At 38.5% G+C, this 18,374-nt stretch overlaps 1 protein-coding gene across 1 annotated transcript in view; it reads right to left on the reverse strand.

Moving 5' to 3' along the window:
- The window catches only part of mllt10 (MLLT10 histone lysine methyltransferase DOT1L cofactor), a 33,531-nt gene extending 15,196 nt beyond the window's left edge, over positions 1-18,335 (reverse strand). Inside the window, exons 1-9 of the mRNA XM_040127537.1 lie at positions 17,918-18,335; positions 14,260-14,339; positions 10,226-10,280; positions 9,005-9,040; positions 8,713-8,850; positions 7,440-7,549; positions 7,216-7,319; positions 6,614-6,707; positions 3,707-3,796 (exon numbers count right to left, since the gene is read on the reverse strand). Coding sequence (XP_039983471.1) covers positions 3,707-3,796; positions 6,614-6,707; positions 7,216-7,319; positions 7,440-7,549; positions 8,713-8,850; positions 9,005-9,040; positions 10,226-10,280; positions 14,260-14,339; positions 17,918-18,080 — 870 coding nt within the window. The 5' untranslated portion in view covers positions 18,081-18,335. The remainder of the gene's footprint in view (positions 1-3,706; positions 3,797-6,613; positions 6,708-7,215; positions 7,320-7,439; positions 7,550-8,712; positions 8,851-9,004; positions 9,041-10,225; positions 10,281-14,259; positions 14,340-17,917) is intronic.
- Positions 18,336-18,374: the final 39 nt, after the last annotated feature.

Consider the following 18,374-nt stretch of genomic DNA (forward strand, 5'->3'; position numbering starts at 1 on the left):
TTTTAACCTCCTGAACTTATTTTTTCAATTAATCATGTAATTGTTTAGTCTACAAACTGTCAAGAAACAGCAAAAAATGCCAATCACAACTTTCCTGAGCCCAATCTGGTGGATTCTAATTGCTTGTTATATCAGACCAACAGTTGATAATCAATTTATAGTGATATTAAACAGATACAAATATGTAAATTCTTACATTTAAGAGGCTGAAACCAGTATATGTTTTCCATTGGTTGGGTTAAATTAGTTAAAAGATGATCAAAATCATTGTTGGTTGATTCTCTTTTGGTTGGTTCTGTTTAGAACTACAATAGTGCCTACCTTGCAAACAGAAAGCAGATAACCAAAGAGAAACATAGAAAGAGTGAGTGTGATTTTACAAAGAGAGAAAATTGGCCTAACCACACCTACTGCAAGAAAAAGAAGCGATACTGGAGAGTGGGAGAGTGAGAGATTGAGATAGAGCGACAGAGAGGTAAATTCTTTGGGATTCCCTTGTTGTTTTTCATTAACATTCCAGAGGTAGGTGTTGATGGAGGCTGAAATGAGAGGGTCAGATAGCGCGCACGCACGCACACACACACACACACACACGCACACACATGCACACACACACGCACACACACACACACAGCACTGGCCGTGGACCCTGACACACTCTTATTAATCAGGTCAATTGATTATACAGGCAGAGACAAAGCCTTTCAGCGTGTCCTCTCCCCTCTTTCTCTGTCGCTGACCATTAGCAGCCTGATCATTTGACATGTCTGAGGGGTCTTTGAGACTGTGTGGCGTAAATATGAGTGGTAGCAGAGGATGAGGACTATGTCTATTTATCAACAAACTCCTGAACAATTTGTGCTGAAATCCTCTCTGTCTATGTCAAATGCTGATCATGGGGCTCTGAACTGGGAAACTCTCTCATCAGGAGGGAAACACTATTCCTTGTAAAAGCATCTCCACAGTTCTAAAAATATGTTTAACAAGATTTTTTTAGTCTGTTGGTAAGCATAGGCATCATGATTTTTTTATTTGGCCCCTAATTTAAATACACTAAATCACAGCTTAAGCTATTATTTTCTTTATCAATTCATCATCCGCTTTTTTAATGTATAGATTGATCATATTACTTAAAAATATGACATAACATAATGAAAAATTCCCCTAAATAACTCCCAGACTTCAGAGTAATGTTCTCAAATTGCTTGTTTTTTCCAACCAAATGTCCAAAATCCAAAAAAAATTCAACTCATAATCAAATAAAACTGAGAAAAAGCAGCAAATCCTCACATTTGAGAGGCTAGAACCAGAAAATGCTTCAGCACTTTTGCATGAAAAAAATGTAATGATTAACAGATTATCTAAATTTTAATTGAAAATTTCTCTGTGGATTAACTACTCGATAAATTGTTTCATCACTATATTAAATTATCAACAAAATGAATTGCACAGTATACTTAAGCTTGTGGTACTTTGTCCTGCTGTAATGTTCACAGACAAGAAATTAAAATTTATCAAATTTAACTATGCTGCATGACAAATAACGTGTTGCAAAAATAAAGCATTGTCTTTTAATCTGATAGAAAGTATTTTAAATGCTTCACAATTCAACACAATGACCTCAGGACGAAGACGCGAGGTGCAGACATGGGGGTGGGGGTGAGGAAGACTGGGAGAAACAGAGGAACAGGAAGTAAGGGGGAAAATAATCCACCCTGACCTGGTAGGAATTCCCCTTTGCAGTTTCCTGCAGGATTTCTGACCAGCCATTGCGTGTGTGTGTGTTTCCTGCAGGTCTTTTCTAAGCGACCAGTTTGTGGGATCTTTTAGCCCCTGCTGTAGTTTGACTGCAGGGTTTAACATGAGGTGGGTATACATCTAAGCCTCCAAACCACAAAACAAATGCGCACGCGCGCGCACGTAGTTTGACTGCAGGGTTTAACATGAGGTGGGTATACATCTAATCCTCCAAACCACAAAACAAATGCGCACGCGCGCGCACGTAGTTTGACTGCAGGGTTTAACATGAGGTGGGTATACATCTAAGCCTCCAAACCACAAAACAAATGCGCACGCACGCACGCACACACACACACACACACACACACACACACACACACACACACACACCTGAGCTTAGTGATCGTGGATGGAGTGTGTATCTGTAAGTGAGAGAAGCAGGCAGTATTAACAGAAGCCTGGGCAGTCGAACTGAATAGTATGTGGACAAATGCATCACTCACTCACTCACTCACTCACACACAGACAATTTGAATTCTAGTACTTAATTTATGAAAATCTTTTATCCTCTTTCATGTTTTTCTATCAAAAACAATACTACAACTGAAAAAACTGAGGGAAAGGGAACTCAAAGCATCAAAAGCTTTTTGGCACAGCATCATTACAAAATCTCTAATGAGCTGTCTGCATAAACACAGGTTTAAAAATAAATGCAAGTCCTCATCAGAACATGAGCATTTGTTTCAGCAGAAGTGGAGTAGTTACTTGTTACGCCATTCAGGACAAAAGCAAGCTTGAAGGAGGAGCTGACTTCCTCCGATTTCAGACTGGTGGGGTTGACTGCAAGGCCAACTATAATATGTCACAAGGAGAATATCTTAGATGATTGATCGTGATTATAAGCAAACTCGATTGAGATTTTACTTAATACAATAATTTACTACTGTCTGATAAAATTTCTGTTGTATTAAATAGAATATAAAGTTGTAATGAATGTTTTGTTGCGCACACACACACGCACACACAAACACACACACACAAAAAAGCTCTGTTAAGTACTTGTTGGTGTTTGTTTTATTTAATAAGTGTCCTGTTTGCTGTACTGCACTTCGCGTCAATCCTGTTTTCTGTAAGTGCTTGACAATGCTCAAACCAGCACCAACTTCCATATTTCCATCCTATAAACTTTCCAGTGATCACTAAGCTATGAAGGAGTGAGGATGGATGCATTTGCGAAGTGCTGTCCAAATAGGGCACATTTTTGGAGAGTTTGGTTTAGAGAATCAATGACAGTGAACAGAAGATTTTATGCGATCTCTAGAACAGCACATCTGTAAAGGAACAGTCATGTACTTGATTTAGTACATTTAGTACAAGACATAATGGTAAAAGATACAATTTACCATTATATCATGCTAAATGGTATCTTCATATATCAGTTCAGTTTAATTCAACTGAGGGCAAAAACAAAAAATGAAGCATGACTTGACACCTCCTGTAAACAATGTCTTTTGAGATGGGACAACTTTTTATACTCCCAACTAGCAAGCTGATAAAGTTGAACAATCACACACTGATTAAAAATTAAATTAAGATATCAAATGCATTCCTGTCAATTCAATCCATTCATTCAGGCTACTTTGTTGTGAACATAAGTCTTAAATAGTTAATCAATATTACACACCTCATTTTCCATTTGCCTTGTTAATTTAAACAAAAATATGTCTAATGAGACTCAATTTATCATGAATAATGTGCTGCCAATATATTCAAAGACTTTCTCAATAAATGCTAATTGTGAAGCCATTATAAGAGCCATCCAAAAATTATTATTGGTCAATGGTTTTACTGCGTATTTGCCTGTCCCTCCACAGTGTGAGTTTTAACAGTGAGGACGCTTGTTTCAGGTGGAGTCACATTTGTGGGTGGGAGGCATAGAGAGGGTAAGATCTGAGGGCTGTCTTACCTTCTTGTCCTTGTCTGGGGGTCTATCCATACACTGAGAGGAAGAGTCACTTAAGCTTTGAGACCTACTACCACGGCCCCTGCTCCTTCGCTAAAAGGTAAAGAGGAACTCCAAGTTACTGGATGAAGTCCACAGAAAAGAGGCTAAATTTAGACCAAAAAACAACTCTAAAATATATAAAAAATTAACCAAACTTAAACTAAAAAGGCTGACTGAACTTAATGATAACTCAATATTTAAAAACAGTCAAAAAACATTATGATGAGCATTGGTTACAAAGGTGGTGGTTATATGAGTAAGCTTATTGTTCACTACAGAGAAAAAAACTCATGGTGGTAGTAGGTATTTACACAAAAATATATTATACTTCCACTGTAGAAAAGGCCATTCCTTTTTCTACTATCATTTACCAAATTTTACCATTAGGGCAAAGTCATTCAGGGATAGAACAACCATCAATTCTACACTTTAGAAAAAAACAATCAGGATTTAGGGTAACAGTTAAAACAAACACGACCATGAGTTGTGTTTTATTGTCATTTCAAAACTCCCCTGCCAAAACTTGGATCTAAAGAGGCATTGTTGCACACTACTGAGGGGCCTTGGCTATCGATCTCAGCACAAGCTAGCGCGCTCTTGTTCATCATATCCGTTTCCATGGTGATAAAAAACTACATCCTCAAATTATAGCCATATTACCTCAAGGCATAGATCAAGACTTGTGTTTATCCAGCCTGTATTCAGAAGAACAGGTCTGTGAACAGGAATTGTATTTCTTTTGGCATATCATGTAAAACTACCAACCTGGTGCATCATGGGATAAATCCTCCTCAGTCTACTGTCTGAATCACATTGCAATCCCTTACCTTTTAAAGTCTAAATCTGAATTTCCATGCTAACATGCTGTACCTCAACACACTATAAAGAATTCATGATTTATGGCTCCTATTGAATAACACTGAAAACCTCTTCTTAAAACGACAGAATATCATTCAACCTTACAGGACAAGTCTAGAAATCTAAAAATATTTGTATCAGTTGCTTCACAAAAACAGCTAGTGACAGAAAGTTATGCAGCAAGGTTTTCCAATCACTGTTACAGAAGATGGCTGAAACAAAATGTAGCTGTGTGCTAAAAACACCCAGTCCAGATGATTGGAAATGCTAAGCGGATACATCAATGTGTACATTTACACTGCTTAGAAATAGGGGGACAATTATTCTTACACAGTTTTGAAGAAACCACCAGCCAAATGGAAATTTCACTGCAGTACAGACAAAATAAGGATAATCTAAATTGGAAATTAAATTTGGCTACTGACTGTGTCCCGTCAAATACTATACGTTGCTAACATGGCGTAAACATTTATCAAGTGGTAGTTTATGGATCCCACTCTGCTAACAACATTGCATTCTTCATCATTGATTCCCTCTCATACATTCCTGTCATCCATACAATCCCAGCTTAATGACATTATGCCCCAGCATCCAAAGCCATCCATACACAATCAATATAACAGCATGAGTCTTTCCATCAGTGTTTGTTAACATTGCAAAATGTAATCTAAGAATGTGTGTGTGTGTGTGTGTGTGTGTGTGTGTGTGTGTGTGTGTGTGTGTGTGTGTGTGTGTGTGTGTGTGTGTGTGTGTGTGTGTAAATTGACACTGTAAAGCTTATCCTGTCTTTCCATCCTATCACTGATCCAGAAATCGAAATAGTTCAGTCAAGTTCCTGTTTTTCATATTTGCTTCCTTCCCCTAACTGATGCAGAGTGTATATACATAGTTTGTGATAGGTTGTTAACTACTGGAAAGGTGGAACAAAATCTAGAACACAACAGGAAGTCTTGTTGCTAGTTTTCTGCCTTCTTTACGCTGACCTTTATGCTTGATTAAATAATATTCATCACTCTACTTGGTATTTCTAGACTGTCTAGAAAAAGAGTAGAAAACGCCCATTCATCAAGTAATGAAGGCCAAAATGCAAGGACAAGTCAGTTGTAAAACAAAGAACTAAATCAATGAATTAGAATTTCTCAAAACATTTGAAATACATAAATAACTTAAGCCCTGAATAGTCCTGTTCATCCCCACTGCTTGCGCCCAGTCCGGGCTTAGGACCAATACACAAGGGCGAGGAGGGTATGATGGGCCACTGTCAGAGAGATTTGGGGAGATCAGAAGGGGAGGAGGAATGAGGGTAGATGGAAAGGGGTAGGTGGAGGGTAAAGGACAGGTGGAGGAGAGGCAAACAGCGAGGGATGGATGAATTGGTCCAGTGAGAGAGGAAGCAGATGGGGGAAAGAGAGATAGAGGGAAGAAGAGAGGGCAGGGGCAAAGGAGAGACAAGAAGCTGACTGAAGGATGGAGAGAGGAAAACAGGAAGGACAAACTGACAAGGGAGGTACGACTGAAAATTAGCTGTAAAGGGGGAGAAAAGAAGAGAGTAGTGCTGAGGGGAAGAACAGGGATGAGAGGGGCTAGGGGAGTTAAAGAACTAGGAAAGACATGAAAGAAGTAGTAATGGCAGGGCATCTCTCAGTGGCAGCAGAGAAGTGCCAAGTTGTTCAAAAGATGAAAAGGTATTTCTCACTGTGTTCCAGCTAAACCGATACGTGTGTTATTCAACATAATCATCACTACTTGTAGTTAGTGTAACAAAAAACACATAAATCTCCATCCAAATCGTTAATAGACATGCAACCTTCAAGACACTCTCACATATACGTATAGTGACGAGGAACAAACACTGTGGCTGCTGCAAGCCCTCAGTGCACACACCGGTCAGAGTACTTAAAATAAATAAAAATGACTTCAATACTCAGTTCTTGGGGAAAGAGTATTAGACTCAGGGTATGCATGAGTCAATCAAAGGATATGCTATATGTAGAATATGAGGACACTTACCAATTTGCTGTGATGATATTTGCAATATCCACAGTACTTGACGTTGTCTGCATCGGATCCTTGTTCCTCACATAACAACCCCGCAAATTGGGCACTGTGGCATTAATGTAATGGAAATTAAATTGATGTGAAAAATAGAAAAGAGAACACTTTTCAATGTTTACATGTAACATTGTAGCACAATAAGTATCATAATACCTAGAAGTACTAAACATGTATTGATTTTTACACAGGGAAGCAGAATAAGAAGTGACATAAAAATCTAAACTCTCTAACCAGGCTGTGTTGTCACTGCAATTTTTAAACCTCAAATCTTAGACTACTGCAAGACAAACATTCACAGAAAATGAATGTGAGTCAGCTCATGTTGGTAGTACTAATGTGTGAAAAAAGTTATTATCCAACATAAATTCTATTTTATACTTTAAGCAGTTAACCCCCTGAAATACATAAGAATTTTTATATGCATGGTATCTCAAAGGTTTTGCTATTACTTGATAGCATATCAAAACTACAAGCCTTTACATGAGTCTGAGGGAGGAACTGAAGAAACAATCTCCTCCTTTGTCCAGTGAGGTTAATGTGATATGAACGGGTCTCACCATGTGACATGGAAGGCCTGCCTGCAGCCATGTTTGTTGCATGTCATACAGGCTCCAGTGGCTGCTTTACTCTCTCTGCCCTGGTCCTCGCAGATGTAACATGTCTATAGACACACATGCAAACAACACACACAGTTAAAAGAACCCATTTTAGTTCAAAGACAGACTCTATTCCTCATAATTAAATTGTATTTGTTTTTGTGACATGTCAAAAATTTTGTTACCTTGTTGTAGCGCTCATGTGGCACAGACTGGAGTACTATGGGCTCCATAGTCGAGACATTAGCAAACTCCACTTCAGGTATGTAAAGGGCACAAACCACATGGGCCCAGCCTGCAAAGAAACAGAAGAACCATTAGCCTCTGCATACAAACAAGACAGATCATAACCCCCATGTACAATACGACAGCAGAAAGTAAACTGTCTGCATAAAGAATTAAAGTATCTGCTAATGTCCTCTGTAGATCTTATATTGAAGTTTATTATCCACAGTAAATTTGTTAGTTGCAAGTTTTAACAGTGAGCTATAGTAAAACTCAGTGATGGAAATATGGGGGAAATAACCTGAAGAATACAGTACTGCACATTCTTTAGAGCTGTAACTCATAACACAGACCCTAAAAATGTGAAATCTCTACAACAAATGCATAACTGACTTTGCTAAGCTTTGGCATTTGGTTCGGTTTATTCAATTTGGTAATAACATGGCCTTCTGAATTCTGGTGTGGATCAACCAACCAAACCAAGACACAGCTGATTATGACACCTCTTCTCACCCATTATGTCGCAGTACATGGTACATTATCTCCTCTGATTCCATCAGCATTTTTTTATTCATTAAAGAAAAATTCTGGTGCAGTGTTTGAGAAATTCTCATATCCAGGGATTTCATAGTTAGCTTCATAGCCTCTTTATGACCACTGGAAAAGATTAAATGAAGCCTTCAGGAATAGTGAAACGTAGAACGACTTGAAAACTATCCTTTGAATGTGTCAGTCTGTGTGCTTTTGACTTGTTATTAACAACCCAATAGTTACTATGCACTGCCAAAATGCACTAGGCTAAAAAGAAGTATTTCTTCTTTGGACCAAATTAAGAGAACCAAAAACAACCTAATTATGGTTTGGACTAATCACTAATCTACCAAATTGTAGTTTTGGTTACATTCACATATCAATAAAAAAGGGTAATGCCTAAACACTGACTCTAAAATACAAAATTAAATATATAAGTATACAATGATTAAATCCCAGTTGGATCTTTGTCAGGTCATAATGTCACATATCAAATTGAAAATATTGAATTCAACTTTGAATCTCAAATCTAGGGGTGGTAGAATGACGGGAGGGCAAGGTGGAGTGGGAGCAGAATTGAAGATGAGCTGAGGAGGACCTGGAGGAGGTGAATGGGAGGTCAAATGGAGGTGGGAGTATCCTGCCACGCCAGAGGTGTCTGTTTTTCGCCACAGCAGAAACAAAAAAAGGGCTTAAACTTACAGTTGAACCCCTGACCTGCCTTTGACCTGGTGAGCAGGACAGGGGGAGGAGGGCAGAGGGCGGGATGGATGGGAGGGTATGGGTGTGAACTGGGGGCATGTTGTTGTTTTGAAGTCCCTCCAAGAATCTGCAAGAGGCCTATAAAACAGGACTATAAAAGTGGCACAGCCTTCCTCCTCAAAGTAGGCATTTCACACTTTTACCCCCAAAAAACCCAACAAAACATCCCTTTACAAACATCCCTTTCTCCAAAAAGTTAGAAGAGTCCAATGCGTTGGGACATAAAACTTACATTTAGCTGATAGCCAATTTGATGGTTTCAAATAAACTGAAAAAGAGGCAAAGAGCTGTCAGTTTTTGATAATGGCTTGATGAGCTTCTATGGTAAACCATGTTAAAATGTTGAAACCAACAACAGGTAAAAAAAACAAGACTAAAACTTATGTTCATGTGATCCTTACTGTAGCAGGTAATGAACCACATGTACAGGGAGACTGAATCAGTACACTCAACAACATGCTCAAGAGGGACAGTATCCAACTCTAATTTAAAATAGTCATACTGCTGCCATATGCAGTATATGGATGTGACAGACACATTTCAGCGTACAATTTATTTTAACTTTTTAAGTTATCATGTTTAAACTTCTTCTATAAAGGAGAGCACCTATACTGTATACTGGTATCTGCAATTTTAGAAGACAGAAAAAGGGGCCAGGACGAGCATCTGTAAACTTAATTTCTGCCTCTTTTCTTTCTTCTCTGCCTTCTACATGTTAAGATGCTGGATCAAATACCCATTTCAGACTAATCCCATTGCTCTGCTTTATCACTCTCCCACGTGAAATAACAGCAACTAGCACACAGATCAACAAGTGGAGGGGAACTGACAAGAGCAGAGAAATAGACAATACGGGAAAGAGATGGTGAGAGAAACATAGAAGCAAAAAGAGAGGAGAGAGAGGGAGAGAGGGGTCATGGGAAGGGGAAAAAATAAAAGAGAAAGTGGTAAAACGGTGTGTGTTAGTGTTGTCCTGATGCCTCCCTGCAGGCCTGGACACAATCCCACAGCTGTGCCTCTCTCTCTGACTGACACTCACACTCACACACACACACACACACACACACACACACACACACACACACACACACACACACACACACACACACACACACACTATTTACAGTCTCCACTAGGCTGACCTCCCAATGAACCATGCACTATACCCATCTTGGTCCGCCCCCTCATAAACATATACACACACTCACACACACTCATAAAACATGGACTGGCAAGGACAGTACAGAGAGGCAGCACCGACAACAAACAGCAACATAACTCTCCTAGCATGGTCACACCCCATAAACTTACCAGTGACATGCAATTAATGACAAAATACACAAGAGCCTAACCATAGATGTGTGTGTGTGTGTGTGTGTGTGTGTGTGTGTGTGTGTGTGTGTGTGTGTGTGTGTGTGTGTGTGTGTGTGTGTGTAGCTGAGAGGGATTCTACCTCCATTGTCTGTCCTCTTGAGGGCTCCATCTTTGTGGGGACACAGCTCACATCTCTGTGGGTAAAGAGAAAACATCAGGTCAGAAACAACAGGTCAATCTCATCTACTAAGGGTGAAAAATTTGTCAGTGTGTGAGTTAAGCTGGAAATTCGCCCTGACTTGGGCACAAGGCAAAAAACTGTCCTGAAAAAACACCCTCACTACCTGCCACCTACGGCTGTTATATCAGCTAATAAAAGTCCTCAGACAATTATTTCTGCTGCTCTGACAAATCAGCTCCTCCTCAACTCACAAATATACTGGTGTTCCTCACCTCAAGGCCTAACCATGTATCAAAGAGTACAAAGTGTATGGTCTCTCACAGAACAGAAAGACTTTCATGTCCCTTATTTCTTTCTTCTTTCTCTCCCACCAATATTTTTCTGTTGTACATCAAACTTCAAACCTTACAAACAAGATATTTAAGATGCTTCTACTCATATTTCCATCTTCAAATTCATCTTTCTGAAAAGTTTTTAAAATATCTTTCATTTATTACTATAATTTATTTTCTTCAAAGTTTTGTTAAAAAATGCTTTGCGATTAAATATTTTCTTTATTTAATACGCGATCTGCCCAGCATCAGATATAGTTAATTTTAACTTTAATTGTAAATACCCTTCTACAATTATTATATTATAATTAGACAAAAAAAATTCATAAGAGATAGAAACCAAAGGTTAATTTGATTCAGATCAGTGGTCATTATTTAATCTATTTCCCATTCAAATAAAATTTTGCAAGAGGCACTTTACCTGATAACATGCATTTTAATTTTGATTAAAGACGCCCATCATTCAGAAAATCTCTAATTTATCTGTTATAGTTGCCAGCTAAGTATGTGCACAATGTTATTCTTTCTGAATACATACACACACACGTTACCAGCTCCTTTCAAATACTTTTGTACGAGTATATTTTTAATACCTTTACAGGAATGTTTTGTATTACCTATTTTTTGTATTAGTCAGCTCCACAGCCTGGAGTTTTAGACAAACATGTTTGTACATACATTCCTTCATGCAGAATGCAGCTTGGCTTTTTAACACTTCAAGAATCAGCTTCAATGTAAAGATTTTCTACATTTAGCATTTGAATTCATCTGAACAAATTGCGTGTTTATTTCAAGTTTGTTCCAACTTAATTTTTGGAAAAACTGACAGCCCTAGTTCAGTTAGAGAACTCTGAAGCATTCCTAAAGCTTCAGTTTGTGTTCTTTAATTCTTTTTTGGAGAATTTAGAGGTCTGCTCTGGATCATTGTCCTGTTGTAGAAGCAATCCTCATTTCACTTTGTTAACTGACTGCATGACATTTACATCCAGAATTTGCGGATATTTAGTGGATTCAATTCTTCCCTCTATCTGTGCAATGTTTCCTGTGGCACTGGCTGCCAAAGCAGAATACTTCCATCCCCATGCTTAACAGCTGCCATGGTCTTCTTTTCATTAATGCTGCCATGGTCTTCTTTTCATTAATGCTGCTCCTTTTTTTCTCAAACCCACCTTTGGTGGTCATGGACAAAGAGCTCAACTTTGCTTAATTTTTCCACAGCACTTGTTACTAAAAGCAACTCTGGCTTATCCACATGTTGCTTTGTATACTTCAAATGTTGAATTTTGTGATGAAGTCACAGGAAAAGGTTTCCTTCTGATGACTCTTTCATGTAGGCCATTAAAAGCTGCACAGTAGAACAGTGTACCACCACTCCTGTGTCAGCTAAACCTAGTAGCAGGTCCTTTACAGTCGTATCAGGCTTTTGGTCCTCTGGTCCCCCAGGTCTTGTCATGTCTTCCATAATTCCCCTTAACTGTCATTTCTAAATGACATTTCGGACATCGTAACTTTCAAGCTGGAGGCGCTTTGAAATCTTTTTTATAGCCTCTACTTTGTAGGCATCAATTAGCTTCATTTTCAGAACCTGAGGCAGTTGCTCAGAGGAACTCCAGGGTTGTTGAGTTATACCACAAGAGTTGAAGTCAGACAATTTATCAAGCTCTAGAATCTTCATCAGCTGACAATTCCTAATTACAATTTTGGAACTTCTTTACAGGTCCTATCAAGTCGATGAAAGCCTATCAAATTAATTAGGTTGTGAGTATTTTACAAGTAGAAGGGTGCCCAAACTTTTGCACATGCCAATATTACGGTTTCAATTTTTTTATTTTTGAAGTTCATGAAAAAAAAAGTAACCATGAAATAACATTTGCTGCAGAGGTGGTATTTACTTCTTTTCACTTCCAAAAAAACAAAACAAAATGAATGGTTTGCCCAACTTTGAGACTGTAACTGTAACTAACTGTTGCCCTGATAAAATCTAGACAGGTGCTTATAAGTTTGCCAAGATCATATTAAGTTGAAACTCATCAAGCCATACCAGCTTGTGTTTTCTTCCACTAAGTTTCACAAAGACAATAGGTAAAATATGAAAGCTCTTTAGTCCAATTTAGTTCAGCCCTGGGTGACATAATTGGCCAGCCCACAGGTCCAGCATCAAATTTTTGATATACAGGGCTTTCTAGGGCTGATTTCCTACCTGTGCACTAACATTTTAATGTTTCGCTATGATGCAGACTGAATAGCTTACTGTTAGCATACCATAGTATGTCATGCTCAATAAATGGTATTTGGTCCAGTTGGTAAGCGGTCCACACAAAAACAGCATTTATGATAATCTTTTACAGAGCTTTTCAACCAGGAATAAAAATCATTCCGTGAAATGTGATGGTAACTAGGGATGACTGTGTGATTAGTCGACTAAACGATTAAATGTTGCTAGTCTTGCTAGTCGGCACCAGAAATACTAGTTGACTAATCTAATTATTAATATTTTAGTAAATTTACAATGCTGGTTAACTGTTGCATCTAAGATGTTATGCAACTGCCCAGCACTAACTGGGGCTGTAGCCCCTGCAGGCGGTAGCCTCCCTCTCCACTAATGCCCGGATACTCTAAACAAGCAAGGTGGAAAGTGGGACAAATTACATCTTGTAAAACCAGCACAGCTTGGCAGTATTTTGATCTAGAAAATGAAAATAAAGTTGTACAGTATATAGGCTGTGTCAGAATAAACTGATATATAACCACATGAATGGAGCAAAGCGTAACCACATTCAGCACAGTGCACGTTAACCTTCAAAGAAAGAAGGCTGCTGGTGCTAGCACTGCTAACGTTAGCCACACTCGGTAAACCAATATGACATCGTTTACCCACAGATGCTGTGATCCCAATCGGTCTGAAAAGGTAACGCAGCTCGTCACTGCAATTTCTACTTTTTTTTTAAGCATTTCTTACTTTCAGACTAGTCAACTAGTCTAAATTTAAGATTCCATTTAATCCACAGGGAAGTTAGTTGTTAGGAACATCCCTAATGGTGACTGGTACAAAATACAAATTGTACGCTGACACGCAGGCATGTGGCACAGCGGGAGATGGCACATGCCACAGAAAATCCTGTGGGTGCAGACGGATGCTCCACAAAAAGTGGCAGTAGCATGCAGGTCTCGATGCCTTTGATTCCACAGCTTCTACCAAGCCATATAGACATTTAAGATGAAATGATAGACATGGTGGAGTAATCAACACAAGCAAGCTTTCAAGTCTCACTAATAAAGATACACAATTGTACTATTGTTCTGTACTAGTGTATTTTAGTACAATACAATTCCCTCTTAGGTTCCTTTCTTTAAAAAAGTCTAAAGAAATCTCTAAAAAGTCAGTTTTGTATACTGTAACTGACATCATCCAAGACATGTAAACTGTTACACTGTGATAAACAACATGTATCCAGTAAACCATACCGTAAGGCTGGTTTGTTCCAAGCACTTTGAACAGACACACTGATGATACAAGATCTAACCTGGTGCTATTTTAATGGTGTAATTATAAATGATAGCACATTCCAAGATCATGAGATCCACCACTTTTGCAAGACAGTCATATTATTTCAGGAGTTCAATCAAACGATGAATAGATAGATAGATTGTGCAACTCACCACACGGGCTGCTCTCTCCTGAGATTCACACTTTCTGCAGAACCAAGGACCAGTGGGCACCTGCACAATGCCATAGCAGGCTGAAGAGAAACAAAGGGGGACATTAAACAGGGAAATAAATCAGAGTAAGTCATCACAACAAAAGACTACATCTTAAACCACACAATGCACTTACACAACACTGATGAAAACACGCTGACAAATGGAGCTAAACAACAAACCTGAAGACACTTGGTAACATCTGTACAAATATCACACTATATCCACTCAGCAATTTTTTTTTACATGTGCCAGAAGGCAAATGTGATTAAACTGGTTTGAAGAGTGTTTTGTTCTGACAGACGGTAGAATACACTGCTGTTACTGCTGTTGTTTTTATATCACTCTGCTGACAGCTGACGTGGTTTGCCTGTGCTACAAAATATTTTAACGCCCTGGGACAATAGCAGAATCACTGGTAATGCATCGTTAATGTCAACAGAAATAGGCATCAATTAGGCATGGTAATCATACATGCATATATAGGCATGATAATTGTATGCTTTAACAGCTCGTTACCCCACATATGAAAGGCTGCATTCAGACAGTCCACAATCTTTATTTGACCTCCCCCAAATATTTCTAGAAAAAAGGTCAAGGAGAGGTTGGCAGCTGCAGAAACAGCTTTATTTCAGAGTGGACATAAAATGACTTTTAAAATTAAGTTAAATTTTTATTTTACTCAGTGCTATGTGAATTCTGCAAGTGCAGGGCCACAAAGTCGAATAGGACTCTGTTGCTATTGATGTCTTTTTATTTCATATACTCTACTAAGTTCTGTCAATTCTTAATATTTGACATTGCATTAGCAATCAACATGATTCACAAGATGCACTGCAATTTCAAAAACACATTTAGTTGGTTTCACCTTGAGTTATAAACTATTTTCACCGATGCTTACACAATTCAAACTTCAAGTTGCAGTACAGGTGGCACTACCCTAAATACGGCAGCACTACTCTAAATAGCCTACCTCTACACATTTTCAGATTATCTCTAATCTGACCAGAACCCATAATCCAATGAAATAAACAGCTATAACCCAGATTTCTGAGAACAAAACACCCAATGGTTACTGAGTTCAAATGAAGAAACTGGTGACCAGACTTACAGATAAAACATCAAGCACCAGTTGGTTAGGATATTCTGCACACACTGTATACCTTAAAAGCCTGTGATTTTTTTTATTTTTATTCATTGCCTTAGTAACCGATGCCACATACAGTATTGTTGTTATTTTAAGCTTTTCTCTAAGATTCGGAGGAGGGCTCCAACAGACAAGAGACATGTTTTTAATCTTTATAAATCTGTAAACATGCGTCAAAGATTGTGCTTACTGTAAATGTATTGCATCCTGTGTAGCACACAGTCATAATCACTAGATATATGTGGAGGCACCCATCTATGCTACAGTAGTATAGAATATATTATAAACATGACGCTATAATATTTTTAACTAGTGATTGATACGTTTGTCCCACAGTGCAACATGTAATTGTAATGGAAATGGAAAATTGAAAAAAATGAAACTTACAGTGGTGCAACAGTGACAGTTCTGATAATTAAAAATAATTTACTCACTAATTATAATAATATTACATTTGAAACTGAGGATACTTAACAGACATCAGTCAGGACTCTTGCATTGTTTCTTTTGTGTACTTCTATAGAATAATACAACTTCTTGTACAGTACACTATCTTTCACAATGTTCTCTCAACATTAGTATATAGTGTATATTCTATAGTATTCATTTATAGTGTGAAATTTGGACACTAACAGTCTCAGTGTAGTATTCCTAGTCTCAATTAGGTTAACAACATTTTACATTTTCTTTTGATACAAATGAATAAGGCGTTCTTTTTATTCTTTTTGACGGATATCATTATTATTCAATTCAACAATGCTCCAAAAGATTAATGTTTGTTGATTCATGAAGTGCATGATTAGTCACTCCGTTGAATGTTGCTAGTTCATTGTATCTGGCAAATATTCTTAATTTAAATAGATGATTTCATAACTTTGGTTAGGGGGCAGATCTGGACAAGGTAACATATGAAATGACATAGCACTGTTGCTTATCAGAAATCCAAACCCCGTTTATTCTTAACTAATATAGTACAGCTTGTCTGCTACCAGTAATTCACTGGTGGAGAAAGAATTGGCTTGAGAGTCTTCCCAATCCTAACCAAGTATGGGTCTCTGCAAAGCACTGTATATTAAATAAGTTTTACAGTGTACTGCATGGTTAATTATCAAACCAAAGAAATTTAACCAGACCACATTTGAACAGTGACTGGATGTGTGACCATGAGTTAATGTTCTGATATAAGCATTTATCTGTGGTCTGTTATCCAAAACTTTCCAAACTCCATTGTAGCTGTCAATCTTTAGTTACACTTTGTACTGAAGCTTCAAAATTCCATGTTTATTCTGGACAGACCCTGTGATAACAGAGTGTGGTATACAATGCTTGATAGGGTACATTAATTGAGAGTTTTCATAATCCACTAAAAATATTTTTCCTATCTAGTTCTCTCACCATTTTCAAAATGCACTTAAGTTTAGGCAAACTGATACAGTATTTTCTATAAAGTCATGAAGCTTGACAGGCTGAGGCTAAGAGAATATGATGCAACCTTAATTTGAAATATTAAATATTATAAGATTTGGGACAAATGCCTATCTAAAAATAACATAATAAGGCATATTACTACTATTACTGCCTAAGGTTTGTTTCAGCAACTTTAAACCAGCAAAGAGAAGCACCTGCGTCAAGAATATTTAACATTTGACTAGATCTGAGTGTTACCATGTATGTAACAATTTGGCTGCTAGTAGGTTTACTAGGTTTATTTAGAGACATGCTTCTGTCAGGCATATTTAATAGTCCAAACACTAACTAACTGTTATAATCAAACCATGTTACAAGTGCAAATACACTGACACAAATCTTTACGGGTTCAGAGTTGCAGACATTTGAAACTGTTTTAATTCTCCCACTGTGTTAGGCAAATGGACACAGGGCCAGCTGTTAAATTTGTAAACACTGGACGTCATCATCTGAGTCATCTTGGGTAAGCACCAGCTTGGCATCACTGCATCACTGCACTAGAAGCTAATATGCAGCCATTACAAATCATTGTTTTGCTGCTGGACTTGTTCCAGATTTTGGACTCCCAACATAAATAGCAGCGTCTAAGTATTAACTATAGAAGTTTCCCTTCCATAGTTGATACAGTTTGGACAAGTATTTAAAAGTCAGTGGGCTGTGTCATATATTTTAAAATCCCTGCTACGAGTTTTCTTTGTTAAGTTTACACCTTTAGACAAGAGTATCCCTCCTTCTCTATATCCCTCAGAACAGCTTCTAACAGGGATTAAAAAAAATATCACGACAGACAGAATTTTGTTTATGAAGCAGCTGCCATAGTAAATTAGCTGCCAAGTCAAAGCAACGGACTGCCCTGCTGCATGAATTGAGCCTGACCTCAGCCTGGCGTTGTAAAGGGCAGGCGGAGGAGAAGGATCCATACGGAGCGCTCCATAACCTTGCAACAAGACAAGGCTAACTAGTCTGTAAGCTAACTGCTAACAGCTAGCCGACAACACAGTTTACCTTGATGCACGGCGACGTTGCAGCCGTGTCCGTCGCAGTACACCAGCGGGTTTTCTGCCCAGCCTCTCTCGTCTGAGCACACACAGCAACCTCCGATCATCTCCTTCATGTTACTCGTCGAGAACTCGTCGTCCGCCGCCAGACAACGCTCGCCGGAGACCATCTACGAAGAAAGCGGACATGCGGAGGAATACGACATACAGATAACCCGCAACCGTCGCTGAAAACGCCCCTTTTTCAGCTGCTACGCCGCTTTAGGTCCCACTCGGTCGAAATGTCATGCTTTAAACGTGTTTACGTCCCTTTTCGACACTGTATTTTTTCACCAAAACATAAATTTTACAGCGCGACGGTGAGGAGAAGAGGGAGACCTCGTAGAGAACAGGAAATGCGTAATAACGCAAGGCGCGTGTGTCTGCGTGCCCTCTGACAGGGCGTAAAAGACGGATGTGATTGG

This window comes from Xiphias gladius, chromosome 5 (assembly GCF_016859285.1).
Source record: "Xiphias gladius isolate SHS-SW01 ecotype Sanya breed wild chromosome 5, ASM1685928v1, whole genome shotgun sequence".
NCBI lineage: Eukaryota > Metazoa > Chordata > Actinopteri > Istiophoriformes > Xiphiidae > Xiphias > Xiphias gladius.